General features: G+C 42.9%; 1 protein-coding gene across 2 annotated transcripts in view; it reads right to left on the reverse strand.

Moving 5' to 3' along the window:
- The window catches only part of LOC115171807 (ethanolamine-phosphate cytidylyltransferase), a 39133-nt gene extending 23424 nt beyond the window's left edge, over positions 1-15709 (reverse strand). For both annotated transcript variants that reach the window (XM_029728957.1, XM_029728956.1), the window contains exons 1-2: positions 15363-15709; positions 2496-2584 (exon numbers count right to left, since the gene is read on the reverse strand). In XM_029728957.1, the coding sequence (XP_029584817.1) occupies positions 2496-2584; positions 15363-15484 (211 nt within the window). In that variant the 5' untranslated portion in view covers positions 15485-15709. The remainder of the gene's footprint in view (positions 1-2495; positions 2585-15362) is intronic.
- Positions 15710-20091: the final 4382 nt, after the last annotated feature.

Here is a 20091-nt window from a genome sequence, read left to right on the forward strand (position 1 = left end):
GACCATGTTTACTATAGACGAGTCATGATGACCATGTTTACTATAGACGAGTCATGATGACCATGTTGACTATAGACGAGTCATGATGACCATGTTGACTATAGACGAGTCATGATGACCATGTTTACTATAGAGGAGTCATGATGACCATGTTTACTATAGACGAGTCATGATGACCATGTTGACTATAGACGAGTCATGATGACCATGTTTACTATAGAGGAGTCATGATGACCATGTTTACTATAGAGGAGTCATGATGACCATGTTGACTATAAACGAGTCATGAACAGATAGTGTTCTGAACATCTTGATCGGATAAGGTATACTCTAGCAAGACGTTGCAACGAACAGCACCACGGATATTGAGAGAAACGCAACGTAAGACTTTGCTCTCACACAGTCTCTGTGTGCTTCACAAGCGCATGGTCCCACCCCCCCTCACACACAGCTGATTCAAATAAACAAAGCTTGATGATGAGTTGATTATCTGAATCAGCTGTGTAGTGCTAGGGCAAAAACGTGCACCCAGGGGGGACCCAGGACCGAGTTTGGGAAACCCTGCTATACTGCATGCGCTGTAGCCACCTGTCATGTTGTTGTCAACCATTGGCATGACAACGAAGAAAGAAAATAGTAGGCTAGAGCATCAAAAGACTGGACCAGCAGGCTGCTACAGTAAATAGTGTGATGGACTCAAACAGTAACAAAGTGTGTACAAAATAGGGATATACTGTATGACCGCCAACACTTGGTTGACTGTGAACTTGTTTTAATAAAGTGATATAATCCAGCCTGGTCCCAGAACTGTTTGGATTGTCTGCCAAATTAATCCCTATGCTCAATGGCATGCCTTACCATAGAAGCTGGCAAGACAGCACAAACATATTTTGGTCCAGGCTATAAATGATCAATGACAAGGTACTACTTAATATTTATGTATGACAAGGTCTTTACAGTCTGTGTATATCTTTTTGCAAAGTCATCAAAACTGGATGTGACATTGACCTTGTCTGTTATAAACCTAAGGGGGGGGGGGGGGATATAGGGGGATGGAGAGAAATACATGACCAGCTGTATAATAGTTTCACACTGACTGTACAGTACATTATCCACACTGTAGCAGAGATAATCCATTATCACGCCTCTCGCCTCTCTCCCTCTCTGTGATAGAGAGGTTATAGCCTACTATCTATGTGCTCCTTTGTCCCTGACAGACCACAGTGTGTGAGGCTCTATTGTTTGAGTTAAGCCATGTAGTTCTGGGTTATGGTAAACACTGACATGGCGCCCGTCGCACAGTGTGTCTGTCGGGCCCAGTGTCAGAGTGCCCTAGTGTGCCATGGGAGGCTGTGATGTGTTGTTGTGACCCAGCCACTGTTTGGGCCCCTGTGTTACTACTGTCACAACAGTTGCAAGATCTCACAAGTGGCTCGTGTTCATTAGGAAACGCAATGAAAAACAGGTAGTCCATCCAGGTAGTTCATCCTTGTTTCAGTCTGTTTAAATTTAATTTGGTGCCTAATGAACACAACCCTGGTGTCTGATGGTGATGAGTTATTAAAGCAGTGGGAGGCTGGCCGCCCAACACCTCCCCATGGCAGGCTGAAGGGTTTGGGAGAGAAGGAGGAGAGGGATAGGGTCTGGTGGGAGATGCTTTGATGTGTGTCTTTGGAGGGTGTTGGCTCTGTGTTGAGGTGATGCAGTTCAGGTCTGGTTGGGGTCTTGGTTGGGGTAGGAGATGTAATGGGGGACTGGTAGTGGCAGTTGAGGGCTGAAAGGATGAGGTCACTATGCTAGGTCTGGGTGTCTGAGGGGATTGGGAGGTGGTGGTTATTCCATGGAGGTCAGGGTCACATTCATTAGGGCCCACAATGGAAATTAAGAATTCTTATTGAACGAGGTACCTCCTGGTATTGGTCCAGGTAACTCCTCCCTGTTTCCATCCATTTTCTTACGTTCAGTGCTTAATGAATACGACCCCTGGTATGATGGAGACTCTCCTGTTGCATGCTGGGACTGGAACCCAACCCTGGTGTGATGGAGGCTCTCCTGTTGTATGCTGGGACTGGAACCCCAACCCTGGTATGATGGAGGCTCTCCTGTTGCATGCTGGGACTGGAACCCCAACCTTGGTGTGATGGAGGCTCTCCTGTTGCATGCTGGGACTAGAACCCCAACCCTGGTGTGATGGAAGCTCTCCTGTTGCATGCTGGGACTAGAACCCCAACCCTGGTGTGATGGAGGCTCTCCTGTTGCATGCTGGGACTTGAACCACAGCCCTGGTGTGATGGAGGATCCCCTGTTGCATGCTGGGACTTGAACCCCAGCCCTGGTGTGATGGAGGCTCCCTTGTTGCATGCTGGGACTTGAACCCCAGCCCTGGTGTGATGGAGGCTCCCTTTTTGCATGCTGGGACTTGAACCCCAGCCCTGGTGTGATGGAGGCTGCCTTGTTGCATGCTGGGACTGGAACCCCAACCCTGAAGCTCTTACCGTCTGTGTGTACTCCAACGATGAGGTAATCTCCCATGGCCTTGGCCTGCCGCAGCTGGTTGGAGTGACCATAATGGACCATGTCATAGCTAGAGGAAGGATAACAAAGCCACAGTTAATACTAGGGAGCATTCATAGGGTCAGTTTCCAAGATGTAGATTAAGCCTATTCCTGGACTGAGAATGTTTTGTAATATAGGAGTAGGCTTAATCTGGTTCCGGGAAACCTGTCCATAATGTACATCTAGTACCACCAAACTAACAGTCAGAGAAACAGAGTCACTATATCTATAGTAGCCATGGAGACCAGCACTGAGCACTCCATCTGTAGCTGATTAGATTATAGCCCAGATTGGGACACAGGTTGGTACAAAGTAACCTAGCACGGTGATGACTAACAGGTGGACATTAGCATTAGCCTGCTATCACTCAAACTGCTGACATGACAGGCCCTGCAGTGGTTTGGTGTCTGTTCCGGCTCCTCACTCAGTGGTGGTTGAGGTACAGGTACAGTGAGAATTAGCACAGCAAGTGGAAATGCTATACTGTAGGCCCCTGATGTATGGATTCATAAAGCTTTTATAACAGCTACATAAGACATTATACCATCTGTCATAGTCAGTCATAAACATTATGAACCATGGTATTAGATACAATGAAGCTTGTCAGAATGGGTACTATAGATAACAGGATGTTGTTGTCCTTTGTAGAGGTTGACCAATTATGATTTTTCAACATCAATACCGATTATTGGAGGACCAAGAAAAGTCGATACCGATTAATCGGACGATTTTTAAACGTTTTATATATATATTTGTAATAATGACAATTACAACAATACTGAATGAACAATGAACACTTTTATTTTAACTTAATATAATACATAAATAAAATCTATTTAGTCTGAAATAAATAATGACATGTTCAATTTGTTTTAAATAATGCAAACAGTGTTGGAGAAGAAAGTAAAAGTGAAATATGTGCCATGCAAAAAAGCTAATGTTTAAGTTCCTTGCTCAGAAAATGAGAACATATGAAAGCTGGTGGTTCAATATTCCCAGTTAAGAAGTTTTAGGTTGTAGTTATTATGACGCGTTGACTATTTCTCTCTATACCATTTGTATTTCATATACATTTGACTATTGGATGTTCTTATAGGCACTTTAGTATTGCCAGCCTAATCTCGGGAGTTGATAGGCTTGAAGTCATAAACAGCGCTGTGCTTCATTGCTAAGAGCTGTTGGCAAAGGCAGTAAAGTGCTGTTTGAATGAATGCTTACGAGCCTGCTGCTGCCTACCACCGCTCAGTCAGACTGCTCTATCAAATATCAAATCATAGACTTAATTATAATATAATAAACACAGAAATATGAGCCTTTGGTCATTAATAAGGTCAAATCTGGAAACAAAACATTTCGAAAACAAAACGTTTATTCTTTCAGTGAAATACGGAACCGTTCCGTATTTTATCAAACGGGTGGCAACCCTAAGACTAAATATTGCTGTTACATTGCACAACCTTCAATATTATGTCATAATTATGTACAATTCTGGCAAATTAGTTCATAGTTCGCAACGAGCCAGCCGGCCCAAACTGTTGCATATACCCTGACTCTGCTTGCACTGAACACAAGATAAGTGATACAATTTCCCTAATTAATATTGCCTGCTAACATGCATTTATTTTAACTAAATATGCAGGTTTAAAAAAATAAACTTCTGTGTATTGATTTTAAGAAAGGCATTGAGGTTTATGGTTAGGTACATTTGTGCAACGACATTGCTTTTTTCGGCAATTCTCTTTTGTTAAATCATCACCCGTTTGGCGAAGTTGAAGTAGGCTGTGATTCGATGATAAATTTACAGGCACCGCATTGATTATATGCAACGCAGGACAAGCTAGTTAACCTAGTAATATCATCAACCATGTGTAGTTAACTAGTGATTATGTGAAGATTGATTGTTTTTTATAAGATAAGTTAAATGCTAGCTAGCAACTTACCTTGGTTCCTTGCAGCCACAAGGTCCTTTTGACGCTGCATTCGCGTAATAGGTGGTCAGCCTGCCAAGCCGTTTCCTCGTGGATTGCAAGGTAATCGGCCATAATTGGCATCCAAAAAGTCTGATTACCGATTGTTATGAAAACCTGAAATCGGCCCTACTTAATCGCACATGCCGACTAATCGGTCGACCTCTAGTCCTGTGACCTCTTTTGGATTTATCACTTTCCCCATTCCATTCCCTAGGCCCGCCAGTGGTATTCAAATCTTACCCTACGAGGTCCAGAGCCTCTTGGTTCTGTTCTACCTGATCATTATTTCACCCACCTGGTGTCCCAGGTCTAAATCAGTCCCTGGTTAGAGGGGGGAAATGGAAAAAAGCAGTGGAACTGAGTTGAATTTGAGGGCTATAACTTCCATTATGTGGCAAATGACATCATAGTCTCCTGAGTAGCATGTTATAGTGGAACTGGAATAGCACATTTGTAGTCATGTAGCCTGTGTTATAGAGGCACTTGACATAAAGGCACATTGCCTACAGTAAAGTATTAGAGAGAAAGTTGAAACCTGGAGAATTCTTATCGCCAATAAAATGTCTGTTAACGGTACACATCAACTGTAGTAATTTGACGGATCATAAAAGTGGATAAAATCAGTCATGAACCATTTACAACTACTGTACATGACCTGCTTGCTTTTGCTGCTATAAAATGTCATCAAATTAGAGATGTCACGCTTTAGAGATGTCCAGCCCAGAGCAGTAAGAGAATCTGATGTTGCTAAGTAGCCTGCCTGTCTAAGGGGCAGTGATGACACAGTGAACCCCTGAACCATGGTGTGATGTGGTCGTGTCACTATACACTGCAGACTGCTCTTGTTCCTACTTCCTACTGCCCTTAAGTGAACTTTCAAGATGGACCACTTAATGTTATCACTTTTTTATCAGCTTTCTTTCCCACGTGGCTGTTCTTAAAAGCATTTTTTATTGTATATTTATTTAACCTTTATTCAACTAGGCAAGTCAGTTATCAACGGTACTGAATGTTAAATGAACACGCTGTATGGCGCGACCAAAAGGACATTGTTTTGTGTGATGACTGAACAGCATAAGCAGTCCCTGACCGTTTCAGACGTTTTGTTCACACTGTCTGTTAGAGCTGTGGAATGGAATCCACATGTTTATTCTAAATAGGGGGCTTAATGTGACTACTGAGTGTGGCTGGTCAGGCCAGAAGTGAAGTGTGTGTGTGTGCGTGTGCGTGTGCGTGTGCGTGTGTGTGTGTGTGTGTGTGTGTGTGTGTGTGTGTGTGTAAGGAGACTGAGACAAAGGACTAAGGGTTACATAAGAGACTATGCTTGTGAGAGAGGCCCTGCAGTCCTAGGCTTGGTGTCCATGTCTCTCTGCCTTCCTGCCTGCCTGCCTATCTGTCTGTTTGTCTGCCCTTGGACAGTGTAACCCAGGAACGCTAGGTGGCTTGAAAGGTGGCCTGGCCTGGGCCGATGCTGTTCCTGTTGTTTTTTTAGCAGGGTAGGAATCACCAGAGGATCACAGGCCGTGATGAAATATTAAGTAGTGTGGCAAGGTCAGCTAGCAGACAGACACCCAAATAGCACCAGAGCTGTTTGACAATAACACCAGCTAGGTCCTAGTAGAGAATGGTATAATGGTACAATAACACCAGCTAGGTCCTAGTAGAGAATGGTATAATGGTACAATAACACCAACTAGGTCCTAGTAGAGAATGGTATAGTGGTACAATAACACCAACTAGGTCCTAGTAGAGAATGGTATAGTGGTACAATAACACCAGCTAGGTCCTAGTAGAGAATGGTATAGTGGTACAATAACACCAGCTAGGTCCTAGTAGAGAATGGTATAGTGGTACAAAAACACCAGCTAGGTCCTAGTAGAGAATGGTATAATGGTACAATAACACCAGCTAGGTCCTAGTAGAGAATGGTATAATGGTACAATAACACCAGCTAGGTCCTAGTAGAGAATGGTATAATGGTACAATAACACCAGCTAGGTCCTAGTAGAGAATGGTATAGTGGTACAATAACACCAGCTAGGTCCTAGTAGAGAATGGTATAGTGGTACAAAAACACCAGCTAGGTCCTAGTAGAGAATGGTATAATGGTACAATAACACCAGCTAGGTCCTAGTAGAGAATGGTATAGTGGTACAATAACACCAACTAGGTCCTAGTAGAGAATGGTATAATGGTACAATAACACCAGCTAGGTCCTAGTAGAGAATGGTATAGTGGTACAATAACACCAGCTAGGTCCTAGTAGAGAATGGTATAGTGGTACAAAAACACCAGCTAGGTCCTAGTAGAGAATGGTATAATGGTACAATAACACCAGCTAGGTCCTAGTAGAGAATGGTATAGTGGTACAATAACACCAGCTAGGTCCTAGTAGAGAATGGTATAATGGTACAATAACACCAGCTAGGTCCTAGTAGAGAATGGTATAGTGGTACAATAACACCAGCTAGGTCCTAGTAGAGAATGGTATAGTGGTACAATAACACCAACTAGGTCCTAGTAGAGAATGGTATAATGGTACAATAACACCAGCTAGGTCCTAGTAGAGAATGGTATAATGGTACAATAACACCAGCTAGGTCCTAGTAGAGAATGGTATAATGGTACAATAACACCAGCTAGGTCCTAGTAGAGAATGGTATAATGGTACAATAACACCAGCTAGGTCCTAGTAGAGAATGGTATAATGGTACAATAACACCAGCTAGGTCCTAGTAGAGAATGGTATAGTGGTACAAAAACACCAGCTAGGTCCTAGTAGAGAATGGTATAATGGTACAATAACACCAGCTAGGTCCTAGTAGAGAATGGTATAATGGTACAATAACACCAGCTAGGTCCTAGTAGAGAATGGTATAGTGGTACAATAACACCAGCTAGGTCCTAGTAGAGAATGGTATAGTGGTACAATAACACCAGCTAGGTCCTAGTAGAGAATGGTATAATGGTACAATAACACCAGCTAGGTCCTAGTAGAGAATGGTATAGTGGTACAATAACACCAGCTAGGTCCTAGTAGAGAATGGTATAGTGGTACAATAACACCAGCTAGGTCCTAGTAGAGAATGGTATAATGGTACAATAACACCAGCTAGGTCCTAGTAGAGAATGGTATAGTGGTACAATAACACCAACTAGGTCCTAGTAGAGAATGGTATAGTGGTACAATAACACCAGCTAGGTCCTAGTAGAGAATGGTATAGTGGTACAATAACACCAGCTAGGTCCTAGTAGAGAATGGTATAGTGGTACAATAACACCAGCTAGGTCCTAGTAGAGAATGGTATAGTGGTACAATAACACCAGCTAGGTCCTAGTAGAGAATGGTATAGTGGTACAATAACACCAGCTAGGTCCTAGTAGAGAATGGTATAATGGTACAATAACACCAGCTAGGTCCTAGTAGAGAATGGTATAGTGGTACAATAACACCAGCTAGGTCCTAGTAGAGAATGGTATAATGGTACAATAACACCAGCTAGGTCCTAGTAGAGAATGGTATAATGGTACAATAACACCAGCTAGGTCCTAGTAGAGAATGGTATAATGGTACAATAACACCAGCTAGGTCCTAGTAGAGAATGGTATAGTGGTACAATAACACCAGCTAGGTCCTAGTAGAGAATGGTATAATGGTACAATAACACCAGCTAGGTCCTAGTAGAGAATGGTATAGTGGTACAATAACACCAGCTAGGTCCTAGTAGAGAATGGTATAGTGGTACAATAACACCAGCTAGGTCCTAGTAGAGAATGGTATAGTGGTACAATAACACCAGCTAGGTCCTAGTAGAGAATGGTATAGTGGTACAATAACACCAGCTAGGTCCTAGTAGAGAATGGTATAATGGTACAATAACACCAACTAGGTCCTAGTAGAGAATGGTATAGTGGTACAATAACACCAGCTAGGTCCTAGTAGAGAATGGTATAGTGGTACAATAACACCAACTAGGTCCTAGTAGAGAATGGTATAGTGGTACAATAACACCAGCTAGGTCCTAGTAGAGAATGGTATAGTGGTATTGAGATAGCACAGCAAGGAGTGCACAACGTCACAGCATCAATGTCTAAAATCAATCATGTACTCCATTTTGGAGCAATCATGTCGTTAAGGGGATCCTTTAACTGTTTTGTGACAGAGAGCACTATCAGAGGAAGTAGACAGACAACAGAAGAGCACAAGCCCCAAAAAAGAAGTCCCAAGACCATCTAATTTCCATTACTGGCTGAGACCCCTAGTCTGGCTGATACCAGTCCTCCTGACTTCAGAGTCTGGCTGATACCAGTCCTCCTGACTTCAGAGTCTGGCTGATACCAGTCCTCCTGACTTCAGAGTCTGGCTGATACCAGTCCTCCTGAGTTCAGAGTCTGGCTGATACCAGTCCTCCTGACTTCAGAGTCTGGCTGATACCAGTCCTCCTGAGTTCAGAGTCTGGCTGATACCAGTCCTCCTGACTTCAGAGTCTGGCTGATACCAGTCCTCCTGACTTCAGAGTCTGGCTGATACCAGTCCTCCTGACTTCATATTCTGGCTGATACCAGTCCTCCTGAGTTCAGAGTCTGGCTGATACCAGTCCTCCTGACTTCAGAGTCTGGCTGATACCAGTCCTCCTGACTTCAGAGTCTGGCTGATACCAGTCCTCCTGACTTCAGAGTCTGGCTGATACCAGTCCTCCTGACTTCAGAGTCTGGCTGATACCAGTCCTCCTGACTTCAGATTCTGGCTGATACCAGTCCTCCTGAGTTCAGAGTCTGGCTGATACCAGTCCTCCTGACTTCAGAGTCTGGCTGATACCAGTCCTCCTGACTTCAGAGTCTGGCTGATACCAGTCCTCCTGACTTCAGAGTCTGGCTGATACCAGTCCTCCTGATTTATACAGACAGACATCACCTCAGAATGACTCTTCCCCTGACTGAGATTATTACTACTGGGGATTTACAAACAGACATCACCTCAGAATGACTCTTCTCCTGACTGAGATTATTACTACTGGGGATTTACAGACAGACATCACCTCAGAATGACTCTTCTCCTGACTGAGATTATTACTACTGGTTATTTACAGACAGACATCACCTCAGAATGACTCTTCCCCTGACTGAGATTATTACTATTGGGGATTTACAGACAGACATCACCTCAGAATGACTCTTCCCCTGACTGAGATTATTACTACTGGGGATATACAGACAGACATCACCTCAGAATGACTCTTTCCCTGACTGAGATTATTACTACTGGGGATTTACAGACAGACATCACCTCAGAATGACTCTTCTCCTGACTGAGATTATTACTACTGGGGATTTACAGACAGACATCACCTCAGAATGACTCTTCCCCTGACTGAGATTATTACTACTGGGGATTTACAGACAGACATCACCTCAGAATGACTCTTCCCCTGACTGAGATTATTACTACTGGGGATTTACAGACAGACATCACCTCAGAATGACACTTCCCCTGACTGAGATTATTACTACTGGGGATATACAGACAGACATCACCTCAGAATGACTCTTCTCCTGACTGAGATTATTACTACTGGGGATTTACAGACAGACATCACCTCAGAATGACTCTTTCCCTGACTGAGATTATTACTACTGGGGATTTACAGACAGACATCACCTCAGAATGACACTTCCCCTGACTGAGATTATTACTACTGAGGATTTACAGACAGACATCACCTCAGAATGACTCTTCCCCTGACTGAGATTATTACTACTGGGGATATACAGACAGACATCACCTCAGAATGACTCTTCCCCTGACTGAGATTATTACTACTGGGGATTTACAGACAGACATCACCTCAGAATGACACTTCCCCTGACTGAGATTATTACTACTGGGGATTTACAGACAGACATCACCTCAGAATGACTCTTCTCCTGACTGAGATTATTACTACTGGGGATTTACAGACAGACATCACCTCAGAATGACTCTTCCCCTGACTGAGATTATTACTACTGGGGATTTACAGACAGACATCACCTCAGAATGACACTTCCCCTGACTGAGATTATTACTACTGGGGATTTACAGACAGACATCACCTCAGAATGACTCTTCTCCTGACTGAGATTATTACTACTGGGGATTTACAGACAGACATCACCTCAGAATGACTCTTCCCCTGACTGAGATTATTACTACTGGGGATTTACAGACAGACATCACCTCAGAATGACTCTTCCCCTGACTGAGATTATTACTACTGGGGATATACAGACAGACATCACCTCAGAATGACACTTCCCCTGACTGAGATTATTACTACTGGTGATATACAGACAGACATCACCTCAGAATGACTCTTCTCCTGACTGAGATTATTACTACTGGGGATTTACAGACAGACATCACCTCAGAATGACTCTTCCCCTGACTGAGATTATTACTACTGGGGATTTACAGACAGACATCACCTCAGAATGACTCTTCACCTGACTGAGATTATTACTACTGGGGATATACAGACAGACATCACCTCAGAATGACTCTTCCCCTGACTGAGATTATTACTACTGGGGATTTACAGACAGACATCACCTCAGAATGACTCTTCCCCTGACTGAGATTATTACTACTGGGGATATACAGACAGACATCACCTCAGAATGACTCTTCCCCTGACTGAGATTATTACTACTGGGGATTTACAGACAGACATCACCTCAGAATGACTCTTCTCCTGACTGAGATTATTACTACTGGGGATTTACAGACAGACATCACCTCAGAATGACTCCTCCCCTGACTGAGATTGTAAACTGCATGTTTATAGGCTGTGTTCTGGGTCGTCGTCATTAGGGCACACACGTTTTCAAACATTTTGCAACGGTAAATGAAAATGAGCATTCAGGTAGTCCCTTCCTGTTTCAGTATGTTTTTTTTGTTGCCTAATGAACACAACACAGCCTGGCAGCAGCTATGTGAAAGCCTGAGTGAGGAGTGTCAGTGGACTTTAGAGCTCAGTTGATGATGTTGCTGACTTGGACCCTGGCTACCTTCTGTCACTGGAAACCAATTAACAACAGAATGTCTCAACCTTCAACCCTCAAGGCAGGACAGTGTCTAGATTAGGGTTGCAAAATAAATTCCCTGGGTTTCCAGAAATCCTGTTTGAATTCCGGATTTCCTGCTTATTCCCTCCTGATTCCCTGAATCCTCCAACAGGGATTTCGGGAAAACCAGAGAATTTATTGAAAGTTCACGGAATTTTGTAACCCTACAATAGCTAGTCCGGATAGATAGTCGAACAGATAAGGTCTCCCTGACACTGACAAGTGACACTCCAAACATTGATAGTTTAGCAGATTTAAGGCTAGATTCAATCAGATCAAGCGTTAACTAGTTAACCGCATAGCTGATGTTTTGGCGGTGTCGGAGGTGTAACTGCATTAGAGCCGTCAAACCAGAGTGTCTGCTCGTGTGGTCATTGTCACAAAGCCACACCCCTCCCACTCGCGTTAGAAGTTCAGAATGAGTAAGTGTTGGCTATTTCGGAAAAATTACACTCAAATTGAAAATCACAAAACCAAATGATTATTTCTATCAGCCTAATAGAGGGGCAGATTACAGCTCACATTCCAGTGCTCAAACTTCTAAACAAGTTGGGATTTCTCTTAATGCAACTCCATGCAGCCAATGGCAATGTCCGCTTTAGGTATAATGCCACTTGTGGATTTGACAGCTCTCACTTCCAACACTGCCAAAACAACCTCCATGCGGGTCTTGGCTAGCGCAGATCTGACAGAATCTAGCCTAAAGTCTCACTGACAGACAACAAATATATTTCCTTTCCTGAGTCAATCTGCCCAGTGCTGCTCCTAGGGCCTGCTACAGATGCTGACGGTGCTAGATGTCAACAAGAATATGGTGATGCTGCTGCAATGTATGGCCAAACATTGTACTGTATTTAGCGAGGACAGACGAGTGAGTCCGCATGGCATGAACTTTCATGGACATGGCAGGTGTGGGCCGAGGGGTTAGAAGGGTTAGTGAAATGAGCTCTGTTCACACAGGCTCGCTTTGGGAACTCACCCCACCGATTAATATTCTGGCATCCGAAACATTCTGCAACATTCCATCTAACCACGGCTAGGTGGCTGCACCAAAACGACTGGAATTCTCCCAGAGAAAGCCGCTGTAATGCTGATCTTCACACGCATGAATTGAAAGCGTGTTTTTTTCCCTACATTCCTGACGTGGGTCAGGTACATGTCCTGTAGCTTCTGACTGCCCCAGGGGGAGACTGTGTGTGACTGTGTTTCTCATGGCAGAAACACTCGACAACGTCAGTGTTTAGTTACCACACACTACCACTCCGTTTTGAAACAAACTCTGACCACGGAACAATGGCAGGCTTGTTAGTGTTTCCACTGCCCGTACGCTCGGCTGCTTCATAAGCAGGTTACAACACAGAGGAAGAGGGTGCTGTGGTCTATACGCCTACAGCACAACACAGTGGGTGTCAGGGAGGTGGAGCGAGTTATAGTGCAGGCCTATGGGGTGCTGTTTGTAACATGCTGTATTTTGTGAAAACTATGAATTCCGTGCAACAAAATACAAACATGCAAAGAAATATAGCATGCAACAAACGCCCTTGTTCCTGGAGAGAGGGACAGATGTTGAAGACTTCAGAGTGCTGACACTGTACTCTGAAGTGTGTTGGAAGGAATGTGGACTGTTGACACTGGGTATTATCTCAGAGGTCCCTCTTCCTGTCCTGAATTACCTGACTTTTGGTGGTATTTAGGTGGTATTCCATGCACTGTGCACAGGAATCTACAAGTAATTCTAGATCAAATATCCGAAATCCACAGCAAAAGAAGTAGAGTCAAGTTGTACACTCATACAATAGTGTTCAACTGCAGCCCGCAATTCGGGGCGTTCCTGCATGTGGGCATTACTGCATCGGCAGGAACGCCCCCCTCAAGCATCCCATTGGTTCCTTCATGAACATCCCCACATCGAGCATCCCATTCATTCCTGCATGAACGCCCCCCTTCGAGCACCCTATTGGTTCCTGCATGAACGCCAGGAGGCTAGGGCAACACTGTGTGCTAGTTAAATAACTAACTAAATAACTAACGCACAAAAAACATATTTCTCTCAAATTTTGTGCACAAATCTGTTTACATCCCTGATAGTGAACATTTCTCCTTTACCAAGATAATCCATCCACCTGACAGGTGTGGCATATCAAGAAGCTTATCAAACAGTATGATCATTACACAGGTGCGCCTTATGCTGGGGACAATAAAAGGCCACTCTAAAATGTGCAGCTTTGTCACACAACACAATGCCACAGACGTCTCAAGTTTGAGGGAGCGTGCAATTGGCATGGTGACTGCAGGAATGTCCACCAGCGTTGTTGCCAGAGAAATCATCTGAGACCAGCCACCCAGGCAGCTGATGAAACTGAGGAGTATTTCTGTCTGTAATAAAGCCCTTTTGGGGGGAAAAACTCATTCTGATTGTGTAACAGAGTCCTCCTGCTGTGTAAGGGAGTCCTCCTGCTGTGTAAGGGAGTCCTCCTTAGGACTAGCTGGCTGAGCTAGCACACGGTGTACTTCTCTCCCACCTGCTGAACACCTGCCCCCGCCGTCGTTACCTGAACTGCGGAAAACAGTGCCTGTCAGGCAAGGGGTGAAGGACACTGTCTACCGGTGTACGGCTAACTAGCTACCGTTGTCACCCCACCCCTTCTTCTGTGGTGTTTATCCGTGGCTGGCATCCAACGTTACTGTGCATTAACGCCACCAACTGTACTGGAGCACCCCTACCTCCTGCTTCTCCCTAACTTAAACATTTACCATGTCACGTCCTGACCCTAGTAAGATGTCATTTTCTATAGTAGTGTAGGGCAGGGCGTGACAGGGGGTGTTTTTGGTTTATCTATGTTTTCTATTTCTATGTTTAGGTTCTAGTTTGATATTTCTATGTTGGGATTGTTTGGGGTTGATCTCTAATTGGAGGCAGCTGATCCTCATTGCCTCTGATTAGAGATCATATTTAAGTAGGGGTTTTTCTCATTGTGGTTTGTGGGTTATTATCTTTTGAGTAGTGTGTTGTCCTCTCTGCGTCATGGTTTGTTGTTTTGCATTTTCAAGTCATTAGTGTATTGCATTCAGTTTCACTATTAATAAATATGTGGAACTACGAAAACGTTGCATCTTGGTCAGCTCCTTCGAACAGCCGTGACATACCAATAGAAGTATAAAGAGGGGTTCCTGCAGATGCAGGAATGTCCACATGCAGGAACACCCCGAATTGCCGGGCACAATTGCACCCTTCTCCACCTGTATGCACACTATGCGTGAATGCAGTTTGCCTAGGCTACGGTCGCCTGCATAGCCTATCCTATCGCTCGAATAAGATGCAAAGTGAGTACCCTGGTGGCATGTTGCCAATACTGAGAGTAAGACTGGAAGGTAAACATACCTGGCATGTGATGCGGCAGCCTATTGAAACACTTTTCTGTTTTGACAGGCGGGATGCCGATGGAATGGAGCAAGCATGCGCTGCTGTTTATGGCAGTATTTCTAAGTGCATTGGCTATGGACAGTTCACTGTACATCAGATAAATTGTGAAATGATGCTACATTTTCCCCACATTAAAATATACAATCTTTGTAATATACTATATTTGTGTAAGTATCATAGAGGTGGGCATGCCTCAAGTTTCTGAGAAAAATGTATTTAATTGTATGCATGCTCAGGGCAACAATGTAGCAACACAGGCCTTCTATCTAGCTGTCACTGTAACGTTAATGTTATTCTGTATCACTCACCACCCGTCACACCACACCCGGATGGTTCGTCTTCTCTTCTCCGGACTGCAAGCTGTAGCGCCGAGGTTCGTCCCTGCATCTTTCCCTGTTGTGTTGATTGGGTGATGTCCGTTCTTGATCATTTTGTGCACGAAAAGACTACGATGATATTATATATGATATTTCAACGTAGCCTATATCCTGGACAAGCAACCCCTAATAATAGCACGAACGAAGACACAAATATACCTGCACCGTTCGATTTTATGTATAGGCTTTATCTAGTGTATGTACCTTTGCAGGATAGCCGGTTTCTGCATAGAAGTGACGCCTGAGCAGCAGAACCGTGGGACAACGCCTCCTATCCCGGGGAAGTGGCGTCACATGGCATTGGATCGTACGATGACTGCTAGTGGATAGCCGACATATTGTTACATAATAGAGGCATGCTCCACTGTCATGTGATTAGATCTGGATTCACACGTAAGGCTAACCATGTGTATACACATTAAGAATATAGTTACAGTGTGAAATGAACATGAAATAGAAGAGGACATCTGGTCCCTGTTCTTCACATTCATTCTTTAACATACAGGCTACAATAGGCTACATCCATAATCCATCAAATAGCAGGTCCCAGAGCCTGCAAGTCCCTTAGAATAGAATATCACCTACATATATACAATAGAATAGACACATGTAGAATAGAAAAGTCACGCATAGAATATAATATACACGTATCGAATATAATAAACACTTATAAAATAGAACAGAATATACATGTATAGAATACAATATACACTTGTAGAATAGAATAGAATACACATGTATAGACTCGAATATACACATATAGAATAGAAAATACACATATACCCATAGAATATAAACATATATAATAGAATATAAACGTATGGAATAGAATATACACGTATAGAATAGAATGTACACATATAGAATGTACACATATAGAATAAAATTGAATATACATGTATAGAATAGAAAATACACACATAGAATAGACTATATTCATATAGAATAGAATATACTTATAGAATATACACATGTAGAATAGAATATACACGTACAGAATAGAACATACACATATACCTGAAGAATAGAATAGAATATACACGTATAGAATATAATATACACGTATAGAATATAATATACACATATAGAATAGAATATACACATATAGAATAGAATATACACGTATAGAATAGAATATACACGTATAGAATATAATATACACATATAGAATATACAGATATAGAATATACACGTTCAGAATAGAATATACACGTTTAGAATAAAACATACACATCTAGAATAAAATAGAATATACATATATAGCTGTAAAATAGAACATACACGTATAGAATAGAATATACACATATAGAATATACACATATAGAATAGAATATACAAATATAGAATATACACGTACAGAATAGAATTTACACGTATAGAATAGAATATACAGTGAGGGAAAAAATAATTTGATCCCCTGCTGATTTTGTACATTTGCCCACTGACTAAGAAATGATCGGTCTATAATTTGAATGGTAGGTTTATTTGAACAGTGAGAGACAGAATAACAACAACAAAAATCCAGAAAAACGCATGTCAAAAATGTTAAAATGATTTGCATTTTAATGAGGGAAATAAGTATTTGAGCCCTCTGCAAAACATGACTTAGTACTTGGTGGCAAAACCCTTGTTGGCAATCACAGAGGTCAGACCTTTCTTGTAGTTGGCCACCAGGTTTGCACACATCTCAGGAGGGATTTTGTCCCACTCCTCTTTGCAGATCTTCTCCAAGTCATTAAGGTTTCGAGGCTGACGTTTGGCAACTCAAACCTTCAGCTTCCTCCACAGATTTTCTATGGGATTAAGGTCTGGAGACTGGCTAGGCCACTCCAGGACCTTAATGTGCTTCTTCTTGAGCCACTCCTTTGTTGCCTTGGCCGTGTGTTTTGGGTCATTGCAATGCTGGAATACCCATCCACGACCCATTTTCAATGCCCTGGCTGAGGGAAGGAGGTTCTCACCCAAGATTTGACTGTAGATGGCCCCGTCCATCGTCCCTTTGATGCGGTGAAGTTGTCCTGTCCCCTTAGCAGCAAAACACCCCCAAAGTATAATGTTTCCACCTCCATGTTTGACGGTGGGGATGGTATTCTTGGGGTCATAGGCAGCATTTCTCCTCCAAACACGGCAAGTTGAGTTGATGCCAAAGTGCTCCATTTTGGTCTCATCTGACCACAACACTTTCACCCAGTTGTCCTCTGAATCATTCAGATGTTAATTGGCAAACTTCAGACGGGCATGTATATGTGCTTTCTTGAGCAGGAGGACCTTGCGGGCGCTGCAGGATTTGTCCTTCACGGCGTAGTGTGTTACCAATTGTTTTCTTGGTGACTATGGTCCCAGCTGCCTTCAGATCATTGACAAGATCCTCCCGTGTAGTTCTGGGCTGATTCCTCACCGTTCTCATGATCATTGCAACTCCACGAGGTGAGATCTTGCATGGAGCCCCAGGCCGAGGGAGATTGACAGTTATTTTGTGTTTCTTCCATTTGCAAATAATCACACCAACTGTTGTCACCGTCTCACCAAGCTGCTTGGCGATGGTCTTGTAGACCATTCCAGCCTTGTGTAGGTCTACAATCTTGTCCCTGACATCCTTGGAGAGCTCTTTGGTCTTGGCCATGGTGGAGAGTTTGGAATCTGATTGATTGCTTCTGTGGACAGGTGTCTTTTTTACAGGTAACAAGCTACGGTTAGGAGCACTCCCTTTAAGAGTGTGCTCCTAATCTCAGCTCGTTACCTGTATAAAAGACACCTGGGAGCCAGAAATCTTTCTGATTGAGAGGGGGTCAAATACTTATTTCTCTCATTAAAATGCAAATCAATTTATAACATTTTTGACATGCGTTTTTCTGGATTTTTTTGTTGTTATTCTGTCTCTCACTGTTCAAATACACCTACCATTAAAATTATAGACTGATAATTTCTTTGTCAGTGGGCAAACGTACAAAATCAGCAGGGGATTAAATACTTTTTCCCCTCACTGTACACAAATATAGAATATACAGTTGAAGTCTGAAGTTTACATACACTTAGGAAGGAATCATTAAAACTCGTTTCTCAACCACTCCACAAATGTCTTGTTGACAAACTATAGTTTCGGCAAGTCGGTTAGGATATCTACTTTGTGCATGACACAAGAAATTTTTCCAACAATTGTTTACAGACAGATTATTTCACTTTTAATTCACTGTATCACAATTCCAGTGGGTCAGAAGTTTACATACACTAAGTTGACTGTGCCTTTAAACAGTTTGGAAAATTTCAGAAAATGATGTCATGGCTTTAGAAGCTTCTGATAGGCTAATTGACATCATTTGAGTCAATTGGAGGTGTACCTGTGGATGTATTTCAAGCCAACCTTCAAACTCAGTGCCTCTTTGCTTGACATCATGGGAAAATCAAAAGAAATCAGCCAAGACCTCAGAAGAAAATTGTAGACCTCCACAAGACAAACACCTGAAGGTACCACATTCATCTGTACAAACAATAGTACGCAAGTACAAACACCATGGGACCACACAGCCATCATACCACTCAGGAAGGAGATGCATTCTGTCTCCTAGAGATGAACATACTTTGGTGCAAATCAATCCCAGAAACACAGCAAAGGACATTACATTTTAGCAGACACTCTTATCCAGAGCGACTTACAGTAGTGAATGCATACATTTCATTTCATACATTTTTTTCCCCCGTACTGGTCCCCCATGGGAAAAGAACCCACAACCCTGGCGTTGAAAACACCATGCTCTACCAACTGAGCCACACGGGACCTTGTGAAAATGCTGGAGGAAACAGGTGAAAAAGTATCTATGTCCACAGTAAAACGAGTCCTATATCGACATAACCTGAAAGGCCGCTTAACAAGGAAGAAGCCACTGCTCCAAAACCGCCATAAAAAAGCCAGACTACGGTTTGCAACTGCACATGGGGACAAAGATTGTAGTTTTTGGAGAAATGTCCTCTGGTCTGATGAAACAAAAATAGAACTGTTTGGCCATAATGACCATCGTTAAGTTTGAAGGAAAAAGGTGGAAGCTTGCAAGCCGAAGAACACCATCCCAACCGTGAAGCACAGGGGTGGCAGCATCATGTTGTGGGGTTGATTTGCTGCAGGAAGGACTGGTGCACTTCACAAAATAGATGGCATCATGATGAAGGAAAATTATGTCAACATATTGAAGGAACATCTCAAGACATCAGTCAGGAAGTTAAAGCTTGGTCGCAAATGGGTCTTCCAAATGGACAATGACCCCAAGCATACTTCCAAAGTTGTGGCAAAATGGCTTAAGGACAACAAAGTCAAGGTATTGGAGTGGCTATCACAAAGCCCTGAACTCAATTCTATAGAAAATTTGTGGGCAGAACTGAAAAAGCGTGTGCGAGCAAGGAGGCCTACAAACCTGACTCAAGTTACACCAGCTCTGTCAGGAGGAATTTATTGTGGGAAGCTTGTGGAAGGCTACCCAAAACATTTGACACAAGTTAAACAATTTAAAGGTAATGCTACTAAATACTAATTGAGTGTATGTAAACTTCTCACCCACTGGGAATGTGATGAAAGAAATAAAGCTGAAATAAATAATTCTCTCTACTATTATTCTGACATTTCGCATGCTTAAAATAAAGTGGTGATCCTAACTGACCTAAGACGGAA

Source organism: Salmo trutta, chromosome 32 (genome assembly GCF_901001165.1).
Source record: "Salmo trutta chromosome 32, fSalTru1.1, whole genome shotgun sequence".
Taxonomy (NCBI): Eukaryota; Metazoa; Chordata; class Actinopteri; order Salmoniformes; family Salmonidae; genus Salmo; species Salmo trutta.